The sequence below is a fragment of the Hemicordylus capensis genome, chromosome 4 (genome assembly GCF_027244095.1).
Source record: "Hemicordylus capensis ecotype Gifberg chromosome 4, rHemCap1.1.pri, whole genome shotgun sequence".
Lineage (NCBI taxonomy): Eukaryota > Metazoa > Chordata > Lepidosauria > Squamata > Cordylidae > Hemicordylus > Hemicordylus capensis.
Window position 1 is genome coordinate 96,966,307 of NC_069660.1, and position 14,281 is coordinate 96,980,587.

General features: G+C 41.8%; 1 protein-coding gene across 1 annotated transcript in view; it reads right to left on the reverse strand.

Annotated features, from left to right (window-relative positions):
* Nucleotides 1-14,281, reverse strand: part of USP24 (ubiquitin specific peptidase 24) — a 195,879-nt gene that overhangs the window by 101,381 nt on the left and 80,217 nt on the right. Inside the window, exons 25-32 of the mRNA XM_053242957.1 lie at nt 11,447-11,557; nt 11,088-11,186; nt 10,844-11,014; nt 6,041-6,126; nt 5,811-5,904; nt 4,074-4,229; nt 3,557-3,654; nt 793-888 (exon numbers count right to left, since the gene is read on the reverse strand). Coding sequence (XP_053098932.1) covers nt 793-888; nt 3,557-3,654; nt 4,074-4,229; nt 5,811-5,904; nt 6,041-6,126; nt 10,844-11,014; nt 11,088-11,186; nt 11,447-11,557 — 911 coding nt within the window. The remainder of the gene's footprint in view (nt 1-792; nt 889-3,556; nt 3,655-4,073; nt 4,230-5,810; nt 5,905-6,040; nt 6,127-10,843; nt 11,015-11,087; nt 11,187-11,446; nt 11,558-14,281) is intronic.

Sequence of the window (14,281 nt, forward strand, 5' to 3'; positions counted from 1 at the left end):
TCATTATTAATGCAGCACACTTGTCTAGTCCAAACTCTATTGCTATATCACTATTGAATATACGGACAGTGTTTAGCAGTGATTGGATTTCTGACTGGGACTTTCCATACAACTTCAGATCGTCCATGCACAAGAGATGATTTATTTTACTTGATGTTTTAGATGTTTGGTATCCGAGGCCTGTTTTGTTTAGTATTTGTGAAAGTGGGGTCATGGCGATTACAAACAACAGAGGGGATAGTGAGTCCCCTTGGAAAATGCCTCTTCTAATGCTAACCTGTCCAAGTGTCTTGCCATTGATTGTTAACTGTGTACTCCACATGCTCATTGCTTTTTAAATAAATATCTGAATGTTTTTGCTGACACTAGTTGTTTCTAAACATTTTAGTATCCATGTGTGAGGCAATGAGTCGAAGGCTTTCTTGTAGTCAATCCATGCAGCACTTAGATTTGTTTTTCTTCTCTTGTAATTTTTTAAAATCATTTTGTCAATCAGCAGCTGGTCTTTTGTGCCTCTGGTGTTTGGGCAATTTCCTTTCTGTTCAACTGGAAGCTGTTTGTTAGTTAATAAATGTTGCATCACTTCATCTGCTATTATTCCAGTTAATAATAATAATAATAATAATAATAATAATAATAATAATAAATTCAATTTCTATACCACCCTTCCAAAAATGGCTCAGGGCGGTTTACAAAGAGAAATAACAAACAATAATTGCTACCCATAAAAAACTCCAATAGCTAATGGATTACTGCCATATACATCTACCTTTGTAAAAGTCAATCATGTACCTTGCCAGTTGCAGGCAGATTGAATAAACGCCCTGCCTTGTTTCATAGTCCACTTCTGATGGGATAGAATCTCTCTGCATGACATTCACCACCAAACTGGAAAATAAAAAATAAATTTTATCAATAACTTGTTTTCAAGAGGAAGAAAGCAAGCATGCAGAACTCTGTCAATTTAACAGATATTATCCTTCCACATGACTACTCAGTGAAAGGAAAACCAGCAACCTACTATCTACACTGAAGAAAGATGATACTTATAGGCTACACTTTAAGAAGATGCACATGTTACTATTTGATTTAAGAAGACGCACAGGTTACTATTTTATCAGTATGACAATCAACCTCACCTCATTGTTCCATTTAAAGCTACCATATATACTCGAGTATAAGCTGATCCGAATATAAGCCGAGATATTTAATTTTACCTAAGAAACCAAAAAACTGATTGACTCAAGTATAAGCCTTAGGGTGGGAAATGCAGCAGCTACTGGTGAGTTTCAATAATCAAAATAAATGCCAATAAAATTACATTAATTGAGACATCAGTGGGGTATATTGTGACCAGTATGTACTTTATTACAGGGGGACATTTTAGCACGGGCAGATAGATGACTCGAGTATAAGCCGAGGCTGATTTTTTCAGCACATTTTGGGTGCTGAAAAATTCAGCTTATACTCGAGTATATATGGTAAGTATAGATATAGGGATCAATAACCTATTTTTTTACTCGTTACTTCTGTGGAGCCAGCGTGGTGTAGTGGTTAGATTGCTGGACTAGGACCAGGGAGACCCGAGTCTCCCATTCAGCCATGATACTAGTCCCCATTCAGCCATGATACAAGTCCCCATTCAGCCATGATACTAGCTGGGTGACTCTGGGCCAGTCACTTCTCTCTCAGCCTAACCTACTTCACAGGGTTGTTGTGAGGAGAAACTTAAGTATGTAGTACACCGCTCTGGGCTCCTTGGAGGAAGAGCGGGATATAAATGTAAAAATAAAAATAAACAACACACTAGCATCTTAGGCTGTATATTTTCCATTTAGTTTAGAGGTTAGTTCCTGGCCTATGTCAATTTGCCAATAATCAAGTAGAATGGCTGAGGACACACCTGAAACTGGATCACCAGATAAGGTGGGAACAGATCTGAACAAAAAAAGGTTGTTGTGTAACTTCCCTGTGGTATCACAAACAAGGCTACATGTGAGTTGAGAGAGTACACAATGGGTTTGTCTACTGTCAAAGGGCCAAATTAGACATATTTAATATGCCCTTGTCTGCTGCATGTGTTATTCAGTTCAAAACAGCTGTCATGGGAACCCCAATCCAGATCAGGACTGCTGTGTGAATGAAGGCATTAACTGACCCATTTGAAGTGTCCCCACCAGTATCAGTTTCCCACTGAAAACTGGCACCCCCAAAGGTGCCAATGCTACAAATATAATAGATTGTTACTAGCTGAACCAGGCGCAGACCACCTGTGCCTCTAGTCCCCCTCACTTTCTCCCCCCCAAGCCCACCCACCAGTCGCCGCTTTCTCCAGCCCCCCCGCAGCTCCCCCCGCCGGCCTCCGCTTTCTCCTGCCCACCTCGCCCCCCGCGGCTTTTCTCCCCCCCATCTGCCTGCCGTGGCTTTTCTCTCTCCCCTATCTGCCTGCTGCGGCTTTTCTCTCTCCCCATTCGCCCGCCGCTTTTCTTTCCCCCCATCTGCCCGTCCACTGCCACAGCTTTTTTCTCCCCCTCCATCAGCCCGCCGCCACTTTTTTCTCCCGCCACCATCCATCCACCCATCTGCCCAGCCGCCACTGCCACTTTCTTCCCCCTCTCCTCCTCCCTCCTTACTTGGCAGGGCTGGGCCGAACGGCCTCCATTATTATTGTCGGAACTCTCGCAGCGTGTTTTGAGAGTTCCGCCACCAAATCCTCGGCACACATGCCGGCTAAGAGAATTAAATATATAGATATTTGGTATTCCTCCTGTGCTTGATTGGCCGTCACTTACCTTTTCTATTATTTTTCAAGTATATTTGTAAGGTTTTGAAAACAAATAATAAAAAACCCACCAATAGTCACAACACTGCCCTCCCCACCACCAACAGTGCTGCAGGACAAATCCGGATGTTCCACGTACTCACCCACTCACCATGGCTGCTATACTGAATGGAAACAGAGACTTGCAGATGATAACACATTTAATGTATCACCTAGTTTGACCTAAAATCCAGGGGAGGGGTGGGTTCTGAGGTGATCTAGACAGTCGCTTTATATTACAATTATTTAATTGGGCAAAACTGTTTGGAAAACCAGTTACAGCTTTGGAAAAGAGTGGAGCTACAACCTAGAACTATTTGACAAACAATTTTCTGAAAATAACTTGGCTTCCAATATTAGGATAGAACCAATTATTGACAACAGTCTTGGAAAAGAGATAGAAACGTGTGTGTGTGTGTGTGTGTGTGTGTGTGTAACCAGAGTGCTCTGTAGTTGTGGCACTTCTATATCCTAGAGACAGATGGATGGAGAGGCTCTCTGTAAACTTAACAAATGTCATACATGTAATGATGCTAGCAACTAATAAGATGAGAACAGAAAGAAAGGAAGCTATCTAGTATGACTAAAAAGTTACTTACACTCTCCCCACAATATCTGTTATAGCTGCTTAAATATTGGGTGTAGTTTGAAGTATTTAATTTCTACTGAATGAGTTGTGAATTTTCAAAGGTTAGTTTTCACACTGCTGACAGAAAGGTTTTTTTAATAACTAACCTCAAACCACCCGCTCGGAGGAAATTTTCACAAAAAGATCTGGCACAATTTCTTGCCATTTCATCATCTGCTGTAGGCATTAGCTTGGAACTCAGGACCTGAAAAATATTCATAGATTTCAGAAAAGCGGCATAGCTTCAGTGAGGCAATCAGCTAAGCCTCTTTTAACCCAAGGGCAAAGTATGATTTCCTGCTCAGCTGTGCAACAATTCACAGTATACTCTAACGCTGCTGTTCAGAATTAACTCACGGTACATAGTCCAGAACTGACTATACTATGACACTTTATCTCCTTTGCTGAATTCAATGGCTTCTTTTGACAGACAGTCAATAGTGTTTTTACCATTATCTCTCTTATACTATTAACAACATTTTAAACATTGACAGAGGGAGTACTAGGGCACTTTGGAGACGAACAAACTTTCATAAAGTGTATTAAGGCCAGAACCATTTTACTGTCTTTGCAGAAACACATATTCTGATCCCCCCACCACCACACACACTCTTTCTCTCTCACCTCAAGATTGTAAAGCACTCTAAATGTAGACATTCCTGGAGCAAAAGACCTGAAAAGGCTTTCAAGTATTGAACTAGCACTAGGTTGGTGTTGATGCTTTGTAGACAGAGATGGGGATTTTGAAGACTGAGAATTTGCTTCAGACAGTAACGTTTTCTGAGAAGTGTAAGCAGAAAGAAATACTAATGGTAGGCCATTCTTATGCAGTTTCTAATATTATCACTAAGCATCCCCCAGAGCCCCAACTTTCCTAAATCAAGAAATACTTAAAGCATTTTATTTTTGTTATAACATATACGATAACTTTTTTCAAACAATTTTTCAAACGCTAACAAGTGTTTAGAAAACAATTTTTCAAAGCACTAAAATAGAGGTTTTAAAAGACTTAAAACAGTAGTTTTTTAAAAAAACCGATCACATATTTTAATAGGATTTCTCCCCTCTGGCATTCCTAATATTGTGTTATAATCTGATCCCCCCACCCTCCACGCTCACCAAAAGCAAATTCAGGCCAATTGAATGCCTTCCCTTCCCTAAAATGATTTTTTAAATGAAATGTGCAGGTTGATCAGGTTGTCAAGAAAAGAGGTACTACCTATGGGTAGACTGAAGAGTACCCAAAAAAGCAGCAAAACTAACTACTGAATGGTAAATCAGGGTGCACAAAAGATTCAAGCAATAACAGAACCTGCATCACATACACATTTTTAGATAGAAATGGCTAGCAGTCCATTTGGATGAAGCAGGAAATAATTAGAGTTTCAGTTATAATCTAACTTCACCGAACTCTAGGATTCAATGTCTGTGTGCTATTATCATACATGGACAGCTAGTCCAACAGCCCTAAAAATGATCTTGCTAGTTTTGCTTGTGAACAAAAATTTATGGAATTATGCCACATTCTGTCTACAAGAACAGGGCTTGGAACCTCCATAATGGTAGAGAGTTATATGATCTTGTGGATTAAAAGGAAACTAGCAGACCCCGCACAGAGCATCTGAACGCTCTTTGAGGCCAGCGGTTACCACTTCCCTCCCCCCCCCCTTCTGCCCCAGTCTCCACTTCCAGGCCCAGCCGCCTCTCCTCCCCACCGCCACTTCTGCCCCCCCATTCCGCCCCACTTCCTGAGCCTTGCCTCCATGGCTGGGCCCGCCGCTGTCTTTGCGGCCAGGCCTGCCGCGGCGACCAATCCTTCTGGGTGCGCCTCAGCCAATCAGGCCTGTCCGCCGCCCAGCCAATCAGCTGGGTGCTGGGACGCACATTCCAAGCCACACCCAGGAGAATTAATATAATAGATACAATTAAAAGCAACATTCTGCAGCATCTATAGAGGTTAGGCATGCAAGCTAATACATGGCTGTGCTAACACCATACAGTTTTCTTGTCCTAATGGCAGTAAACACATTAGCCATGCTGTGTGAATCCCTAGAAGGAAAGTACATGTGTCAAGCAAAGCAAATACTTTGTACTTTTTAAGATCAATGTACAGCATTACTCAGATCAGAAATGAAGTTAACTTAGCAACGACTGTTCACTTTTTACTTGAAGATTATAAGAACTTGTGCAGCTTTTTGATTTGGTTATAAATCATTTCAGTTAACATTCATTCAAAGCTAGCAAGGTCGCTTCATAGCCAATCTCTCACTATTGCTTTCAATTCCAATGGCAAGGGAACTGTAAAATTAAACTACTAATGGTTTTATACTGCAAATTTATAGTTATCAGAGAAATCCATACCTTTCGTCCTAGAGAATCCAGCTGATCAAGAGCTTCCTGAATAGCTGGGTCAGTAGGAATCAACAAAAGAAGCCTCCGTACTCTCAAAGTTATCCTGAAGAGTACAAAAGAGACAGAATGCACTCAGTTTCTGCTGCAGTCTGCATCCATTCGTAAATACTTTATAAGGAAACAGATATCTAGACTCCGCAGTCACAGCATTTCTACAGTGCTTTAACTACACTGCTTACCTTGGCTCCTCTAGGTTAGCAAGCTGGTAAAGCATGTCAAATACATTACACACCAGAGCCATTACCACTCCAGGGAGGGATTTTTCCTGAGGATTAAGAACACACAATTAGTTCAAACCAACTCTTAAGATAAAGTTTTCTATTTAGTTATTACAGTGAGCAACATATATTTTAAAAATTGGCCTAGGGATGCTATCTGCTTGACATTAAATTTTAACACTGATTCCTATTTATCTCCTTCTCTGCATCTTAGAATTCTGAGCTGTGTGATTGAATATGATTAACATTTGATTGAATATTTAACCATTTAACCATTTATTTCCTGATATGGGTTAACCATTTGTTTCCTAATGTTACAAGCAGTAGCACAAAATCTGGCCACACAGTAGGTAATCTCGGCATCAGAGTCAGAAAGGAGAAAATTTACATAGAAGTCATCTGGCCTGCCTGGATAATGTAACAAAACTGGACCAATAAGAGAACATATCTCTCTATAAGATACACAATAAAGTAATACATGCTCTACTAACTCGATTATGGCTGAGCGCAAGGGGCAGAGCCGTTGGGAATACAGCATATGGCAGAATCTACCCTCCAAAACAGCCTAAGGTAATGTATTTAAATGGGCCAGAGTAAAGGCATGGCGGAACTTAGGGGAAGTAAGTTTGTTTAAGTAATTAGCCGGGGATAAGATTTATCTAGGATTTCCTACAACCACACAGTGTGTAGTTTGCACTCTATCCTTTTGAAGCGCAATATCCCAAAGGCGCTAGCGAATTGTTTCTTTGCCCTTAAGAAGGCCTATATGAGCCAGATCTGAAAGCAGGAGGCCATAACACTGAAGTTTCTTCTCCACTGCATTTTCCCATCTAGAGGAAAAGCTATCCATTAAGGTGAGGGTGACCAAACCAAAAGAGTTGTAGATTAGTTTGAGCCAATAGCTGAAAATAAGCAACCAAATGCAGTCTTCAGTTGGGATTAACTGGGTTTCAATTCTCATTTGGTACACAGCATTTGGTACACAGCGTAGAACACCAAGAATAGATCTAAAACTTGAACTGTATTGCCTCCAAAGAATAAAATTATTCTTTGCCTCCAAAGAATAAAAATTTGGGTATATACCAATTTGAGTACCATACAATAATTGAGATGTTACCTTACCCTGAAAGGCTTTCACCGCTGCAGGCATATATTTACCTCCCTGGAGAAATAGAATCTTGACAGCGCAGTTGCACTTCTATGTGCACCTTGGGTAACATGAACCACATGAGCCTCCCAGGAGCCATTTGACTGTAAAGCCACCCCCAGATATCTGTAAATTTTAACCTGCTCTATTTCTTGGCCATCAATCTGCCATCTGTTTTTGGAGTATTTCTTGAACACCACAGCCTTAGCTTTTTTATAGTTAACTTCTAATCTTTCCTCCAACCAACAGGCAGCAAATAACTTAAGTGGTCTGCGCAGACCTATTTCAGAAAAGGATATTATTACCATATCATCCACAAAGAGAAGTGCAAGCAAGAATTGCAAGTGCAAGCAAGAGGACAAATTAGGAGGGTGGAAATTAAGAACTTTATAAGGCTTGCACCAGGGAATTTATGCAATAGTTAAATAACAAGGGAGCTAAAATACAGCCCAGTTTTACACCACTCTGGACTAGAATTAGGTCTGATAAATCACCCTGCTGATTGAACCTCACCCTCAGGTAGTTGTTTTGATTAAGCATACGAATAAGAACAAGCAATCTATGATCAATAGAGGAAGTCTCCAACTTTACCCAAAATCTATCCCTGGAAATAGAATAGAAGGCCCATTTGAAATCAATGAATGCAGCAAACAGAAGTCCATGTGGCCAAGAGCTGTACTTCTCCACCAAATGTTGTAAGACTAGACATTGATTTATCATAGACTGGCCAGTCGTGAAGCCTGCCTGTTCGTCAGCCAGAATGTTCACTGTTTAACCAGGACCAGAATTTCCAGCATAAATGTCTGGCATAAAGCTTCCCCACTACACTAAGTAAATTAATCAGCCAATAATTTACAGGCTCAGATATCGCTCCTTTTTTATAGAGCAGGACTATTCTCGCCAAGTCATTGGGACTCTGCACAGCATGATCTATAGCAGTGAAAAGAGCTGCCAGAACTGGGGTCCACCAGTCAACACTGTTTTGAATCATTTCAACAGAGATGTAATCAGCCCCAGGTGCTTTTCTCTGTCTAAGCTGTACTATTAGCTTTTTTATTTCAGAAATGGCGATTGGGGGCCAAGGAAGCAGATCAGCTAGGTTGGTGTAATAGATGTCATCTGCACTGAATCAGCAGCATAATGTGATGAAAAATATGATTCCCAAACATTGGCTGATACATGGCAAGTTATCTTAGTAGAGTCTCTAGGAAATCTGCCTGCTACATATTACTCCAAAAGGAGGCAGAATTTTTTTTTTTTGTCTAGAGGCCTGTATCAATTTAGAGCAAATTTATTTTGTGCTTCCTCTTTTCCCATCTTAATTAGTTCCTTATACTGTTTCTTCTGCACATGCAGAGTAGGAGGAGGAAAGGGGCAGTTATTCAGCCTATATTGTTTAAAATTAGCCACCAGAGAACACTTAGCCATCCTGCATTTCTGGTCAAACCATGATTTACATTTATAATTGTTCTCACATTGAATGTTGTTCTCACTATATGTAATTCGCTTTCAAGGACATCTTGCAAGTGAGTTGACAGCGCCTGACAGGACTGAATAGCTATTTCCAGTGATTCTGCTGTTACAATTCTATTATAATTGAGGTGAGCATTCTCTGAAGCATAGAAATCTGATACTGCTTTTTCCAGTCAGACCACCTAATTCTTTGGTAGCCGAAGTCTACCTCTGGGATTGCTAGAAATTTGTCCATTATATGCATGTCTTGTCCTCTGAAGTATAATTCCAAGAATAAGGGCCAGTACTACTGAGGCATTGGGGAAGGTTTGCGACAGTTCAGAGATATACTCTTATAATGCTAGCCATTGTTCCTGGGTCTGAGATGACTACACATTAATTGTATATCAGTGGTCCTGGGACCAAATATATATAGAGATGTTTCAGTTTCTAGTTTAAGATAATTAACTTTCCATTTTTCAAAAGATCCCTTCAATACTGGAGGCAAAACACATTGTGAATGCAGTTAGGCATACAATATTTCCCTGCTAGCTTTGACAAGGATCTGCCTAAAACAACACACACAGTCTTAATGTGTGCTGTTCCCCGTTTCGGGCACTGCCCAAAACACCACCTCAAAATCTATCTTTCCTGTTGATTTCAAACTTCACTGAGAGTCTAAGATGTATCAAGGAATAAATACAAGCGGACCTTGTTATCGTAGATTCCATATCTGTGGATTCACGTATGCGGGGTTGGGAAAAAGGCACCCGACCCTGGCATACGCGGGGGGTGGGGTGGGGGCAAAACATGTTGACTTTGTGTATCCGCAGGCCGGAAGTGGTTGGAAATGACCATGGAGGTCATTTCCAGCTGAAATTTTCTTCAAAGGAGCCACAAAATGGCTCCCGTCTTTGTTAAAAAATAGTGAGGAGCACACACCAATTTTCAGCCAATTTGGGGCCCTGCTCCCAGTGAAATTGGCTGATTTTCAGCCATTTCTGGCCAACCGGGAACCTAACCCCCGCGATCCCACAGGTTCCCTTAACTCGATAGTCACGGTTTCCATATCTGAGGCTGCAGCCTGGAACGGAACCCTCACGGATATAGAGGTCCACCTGACAGACAATTCCTACATTAATCCTTCTATGAGAAGACTTGCACCAAATTCTCTGAAAGCAAGAAATAGGGATGGCTCAATACAACATGCTGCCCCCAATGGTGCCCTTCCTGCAGCTTCACTTTCCAGACAAACTCTGCCTTTCAGCCTGCACCACTGTTTGAAGATTCAGCTGGCAGCTACAGCTTCTTGCTAGCCTCTCCTCATTGCTACTTGTGTTGGAGCAGCAGCAGCAATGAGAAGAGGACAGTGGGCAAAGCTGCAGCTGTCCACTGAATCTGCAAATAGCAGTGCAGGCTGGAGGACAGAGTGCAGCTGGAAGGCGAGCCTGGTGCAGGGGCTGGTTAGGTGGGGTGATGACAGTGCTGGCTCTGGGTGAGGGAGAAAAAAAATGGGGAAGGCAGTGGTGGCTCTGGTGAGATGGGGACAGCAGCAGCAGGCAGGTGGAGTGCCTGCATTTTTCATCCTTGACACACTCGCTCCCTGAGGCTGTCGCTGGCTCTTGCCTCAGGGAGAATTGGTCCTGACAAGGGGCTAAGCAAATTACATATTTCACCAAATGTGGTTTCAATATAATTTCCATATGGATAAGCAGTGAGAGCAGTGAGAAAGCAAATTAAAATTTTTACATTTATATCCTGCTCTTCATCTGAGGAGCTGAGAGCAGTGTACATGGTTATTATGTTTATCCTCACAACAATCCTGTGAGGTAGGTCAGGGTAAGAAATAAGTGACTGGCCCAGAATCACCCAGTGAGTTTCATGGCTGAATGGGGATTTGAACTCAGGTCTTCCTGGTCTTAGTCCAACACTAATCACTACACCACACTGGCTCTCAATATGTAACAATGCGGAAAAAGCTATTTCTGACAATGATTTTTTTAAATAAAAGAGAGAGTTTGAGAATGTACAATGCAGAGTAAACAGAAGCAGAAGTCACTGGATAACACTTCTGAATGAGAAAAGAAAGCAGCTTTGCCTGCCGACAGAATGACAGCTAATGAAAGGAACATGAAAAAACTGTATTTCAGCCCCTCACACTGTACCTGTTCCATTGCATATGAAGAACTGAAGACACTACTGCTATTACTGGAACTAGTGGAGGAATCGGCAGAGCTTGCTGATGGGGTTCCACTTCCCGATGTCTTTACAGTAAGTGCTTGTTCATCAGAGAAGCCTAATTGGTGTAGTAGCTTTTGATCTTTATTCACTGTCAACTGAAATAACAGATTTTTTTTAGTCTTAGTGGAAACGCAAATTCAGAATAGAGGATTGTTTTAACTAACATACCAAACTGTCATTGGCAAATATCTGTATGTTGTCCACAGGAGCATTTAACAGTTTTGCTATCTTCCACCTGACGCTTCCTATGGTTTCATTGCTATGAGCCTGTAAAAATGAAGTGAAGTTAGTTTAGTTCATTCATGCTCTCAGTTCTGGGGATTCATTTCAGCTAGAACCCAGTGGCAATTATAGCCTCAAAAAGCTCTGCATTATCCCCTATGTCTCGCTTATTCAGGATATGTGGATCCTATTCCATACTTTATTCCAAACTCAACTTTCTTTTTACTGAGAATTTTCATATTCTCAGGAAAGCTTTTTTTTTTTTTTAATTTAAGTAGAAATGTAGTAAGGTTATATAAGCATACCTCTACTGTAAAGGTATCTTTGGTAGACTCATAAGTAATATTAAGTGTTAAAATATGTCCATGAAAGGAGGCACCATGAGGTAGAATAGTACGAGGAACCGAGTAAAGGTCCTACAGAAAGAAAACAGTAAAAGTGATCATGAAGTAGGTTATTTAACAAATTAGAAAAACAGTTTAAACTGAAAATGACCTAAGCAGTATTATTAAATATATTATTATTATTTGTGCTTTTAACTATTTCAAGGATTAATCATTTATACAACACATACAATTGGACTGTATTTTGCCTTCATAACTACTCTGGCATTTTGAGAGGCAAACAATATGACTTTCCTTTTACAGACAAAGGGGTTGAGGCTCAAGAAAAACAGGTTGCTAACCTGTAACAAGTTGCTTACCCATCTTTTGGTGATTCATATTCACTCACAAAATGGGTTCTGTACCTGTACAGTAATCCCCATGGAAGAATTATTCAGCTCCTCAAGGTGCTCTTGACTTCACCCACTGTGCACAAGATGGATAGAGTGCCTGTTGTGAGGATTGATGAAATGTGGGTGGATGAGGACAGGTAAGTGATTATTACTGTGGTGGGGAAGTCCGGGTGGGTCTTGTGAATCAACATGGCAATGCCAGCTCAAGGGCTTGTGGCACCTTTGGCAAATTTCGCTCTGGCAACCCCCGCCCCCCCCCCCCGTGTTGGCCCTGCCACTCTGACCACAGCTAAAGCCTACTAGAAATCGCAATGTGCACACATGCACCCTGATACCATTATCAAAGCGCACACAAGTCTGTTACCATTTTCAGTAGGGGTCTTGCTCTTGCTGTGGCTAGAGAAGAAAAATCTGTTCTTTTGCTTTCATAAGAGAGCAGGTTTTCCTGCTCTGGCTGTGGCAAGAGCCAAGGCAGCGGTGGCAGGGAAAAGGTGGTGGTGGGGGCAGGTCCAGGAAAAGGTATTGTAGCAGCCGTTGCAGCGCAGGGTGAGACTGTGCTGCTGGCTGCATACTAAAAATAGCTGTGCAGGGGCTGGGGGTGGTTTGAGCTAGAGGCTGCTCACCTTTGGTGCCCTTAGACCTCTGCAGCCTTGGCCGGTGCCACTTTGGTCGCCACCCTAAGCCAGCCCTGGAACATGGATCACCAAAAGTTCACCAGCTACCTGTTTCTCTTTAAGGTGATCCACGTTCCATCACAAAATGCGTAATTGGTTACTTGAACGGTGGCAGGTGCTAGGATGTAGTTTCAGCACCTTCTTTAGAACTGCCTGATCAAAGTTGGCCTCTGCCACTGAGCAAATGTCCACAGCATGTCTTATGAAAGGGAGGTCCAAAGATCATGCTGCTGCTTTATAAATGTCCATCATACTTAGTCCAGACATTTGAACTGCTGACGTAGCCATTGTTCTTGTAGAGTGTGCCTTGATTCTAGATGGAGGCTTAACCTTCTTTATGTTGTAGCTCATGAAAATTACTCCAACTAGCCAGTGTGAAAGTCTTTGTCTGGAGACGGACTGTTCTTTTTTCTTTCCCTTAAAGGAGACAAATAGTCTATGGCATCTTCTGAAACTTCTTGTTCTTTCCATATAGTACAGACATCCATGGAGTGCTTTCACTTATCTACAGGAGTAGATGGATTCATGAAGAAAGAAGGTAAGACTATGTCTTGATTTATGTGACACTCCAAGGCTATCTTAGGTTTAAAGGTTGGCTCTGTCCTCATAATAACTTTGTCTAAAAGGAACTTTGTGTAAGGGGAGTCAATCCTAAGAGCTGTTAGTTTGCCGACTCGCTTAGCTGATGTTATGGCCACCAAGAAAGCAGTCTTTAGGGAGAGTAACTTAAGTGAAGTAGAGCCTAGAGGTTCAAAGGGAGGCTCTGTTAGTGTAGAAAGGACCAACGAACGGCTCCAAGGTTCAATAGGCTCTCTAACAGAGGAAATAAGTTATTGAGCTCTTTCAAGAACCCTTTCAAATCAGGATGAGAGAGAACAGACTGTGCATCTCATCCCAGATGTCTTGCTGAGAGTGCAGCCATATGGACCTTTATGGAGGCATTTGACAGGCTGGACTTCTTTAGATAAGTATGGAAGACATGACCACCTCCCTGGGACAGTGGATTCTGATGGGGAGGAAAATGATTGTGTTGTTCCTGTGACAAGTGGAGCAGAATGGGAAACCATGGTTGTCTGGGTAAGTAGAATGCATGGTGTGTCCTCCTGGAGGATCTTGCTCAATATTTTGGATAATATGGGAAACAGAGGGAAGAGGTTTTGCCTCAATGGCATTTGGAAGGATTTTCACAACAAGTCTTTCCCCAGACCTGCTCTGGTTTTGACCTTCAAAGCCTTTCGGGGTTTGGTGCCTGTCTACCTACAGACCCGCCTCTCCCATCCAGTTACATCCCATCCGGCCAGATCTTCTCAGATGGCCCTTCTGTCGGTCCCTGATTTCTGAGAGGTTCGAGTTGCTAGGACCCATGAAAGGGCCTTTTTGGTTGCTGCCCCACTTCTCTGGAACTCCCTTCCCCTTCAGATTCGTTTAGCTCCTTCCTTATTGATTTGTAAATCTCTACTGAAGACGTTTCTTTTTCACCAGGCTTTTGCCCTTTAGTTTACCTATTTGTTTTTTTCTTTTTTGTTAGTTACTTTAGTTTTTAATTTAGAATGCAATTTTAATGCTGTATTGCTTTGCATGTTTTTGTACACCACCCAGAGTCTTTGGAGTGGACAGTATATTAAATGTTTCAAATAAATAAAGAAAGAAAGTCTGCACTTCTTGTTTTGTGCAGCGAATAGGTCTGTCAGGGGGTTCCCCCTTTTAGAAGAGGTTGTGGAGAATCTCCT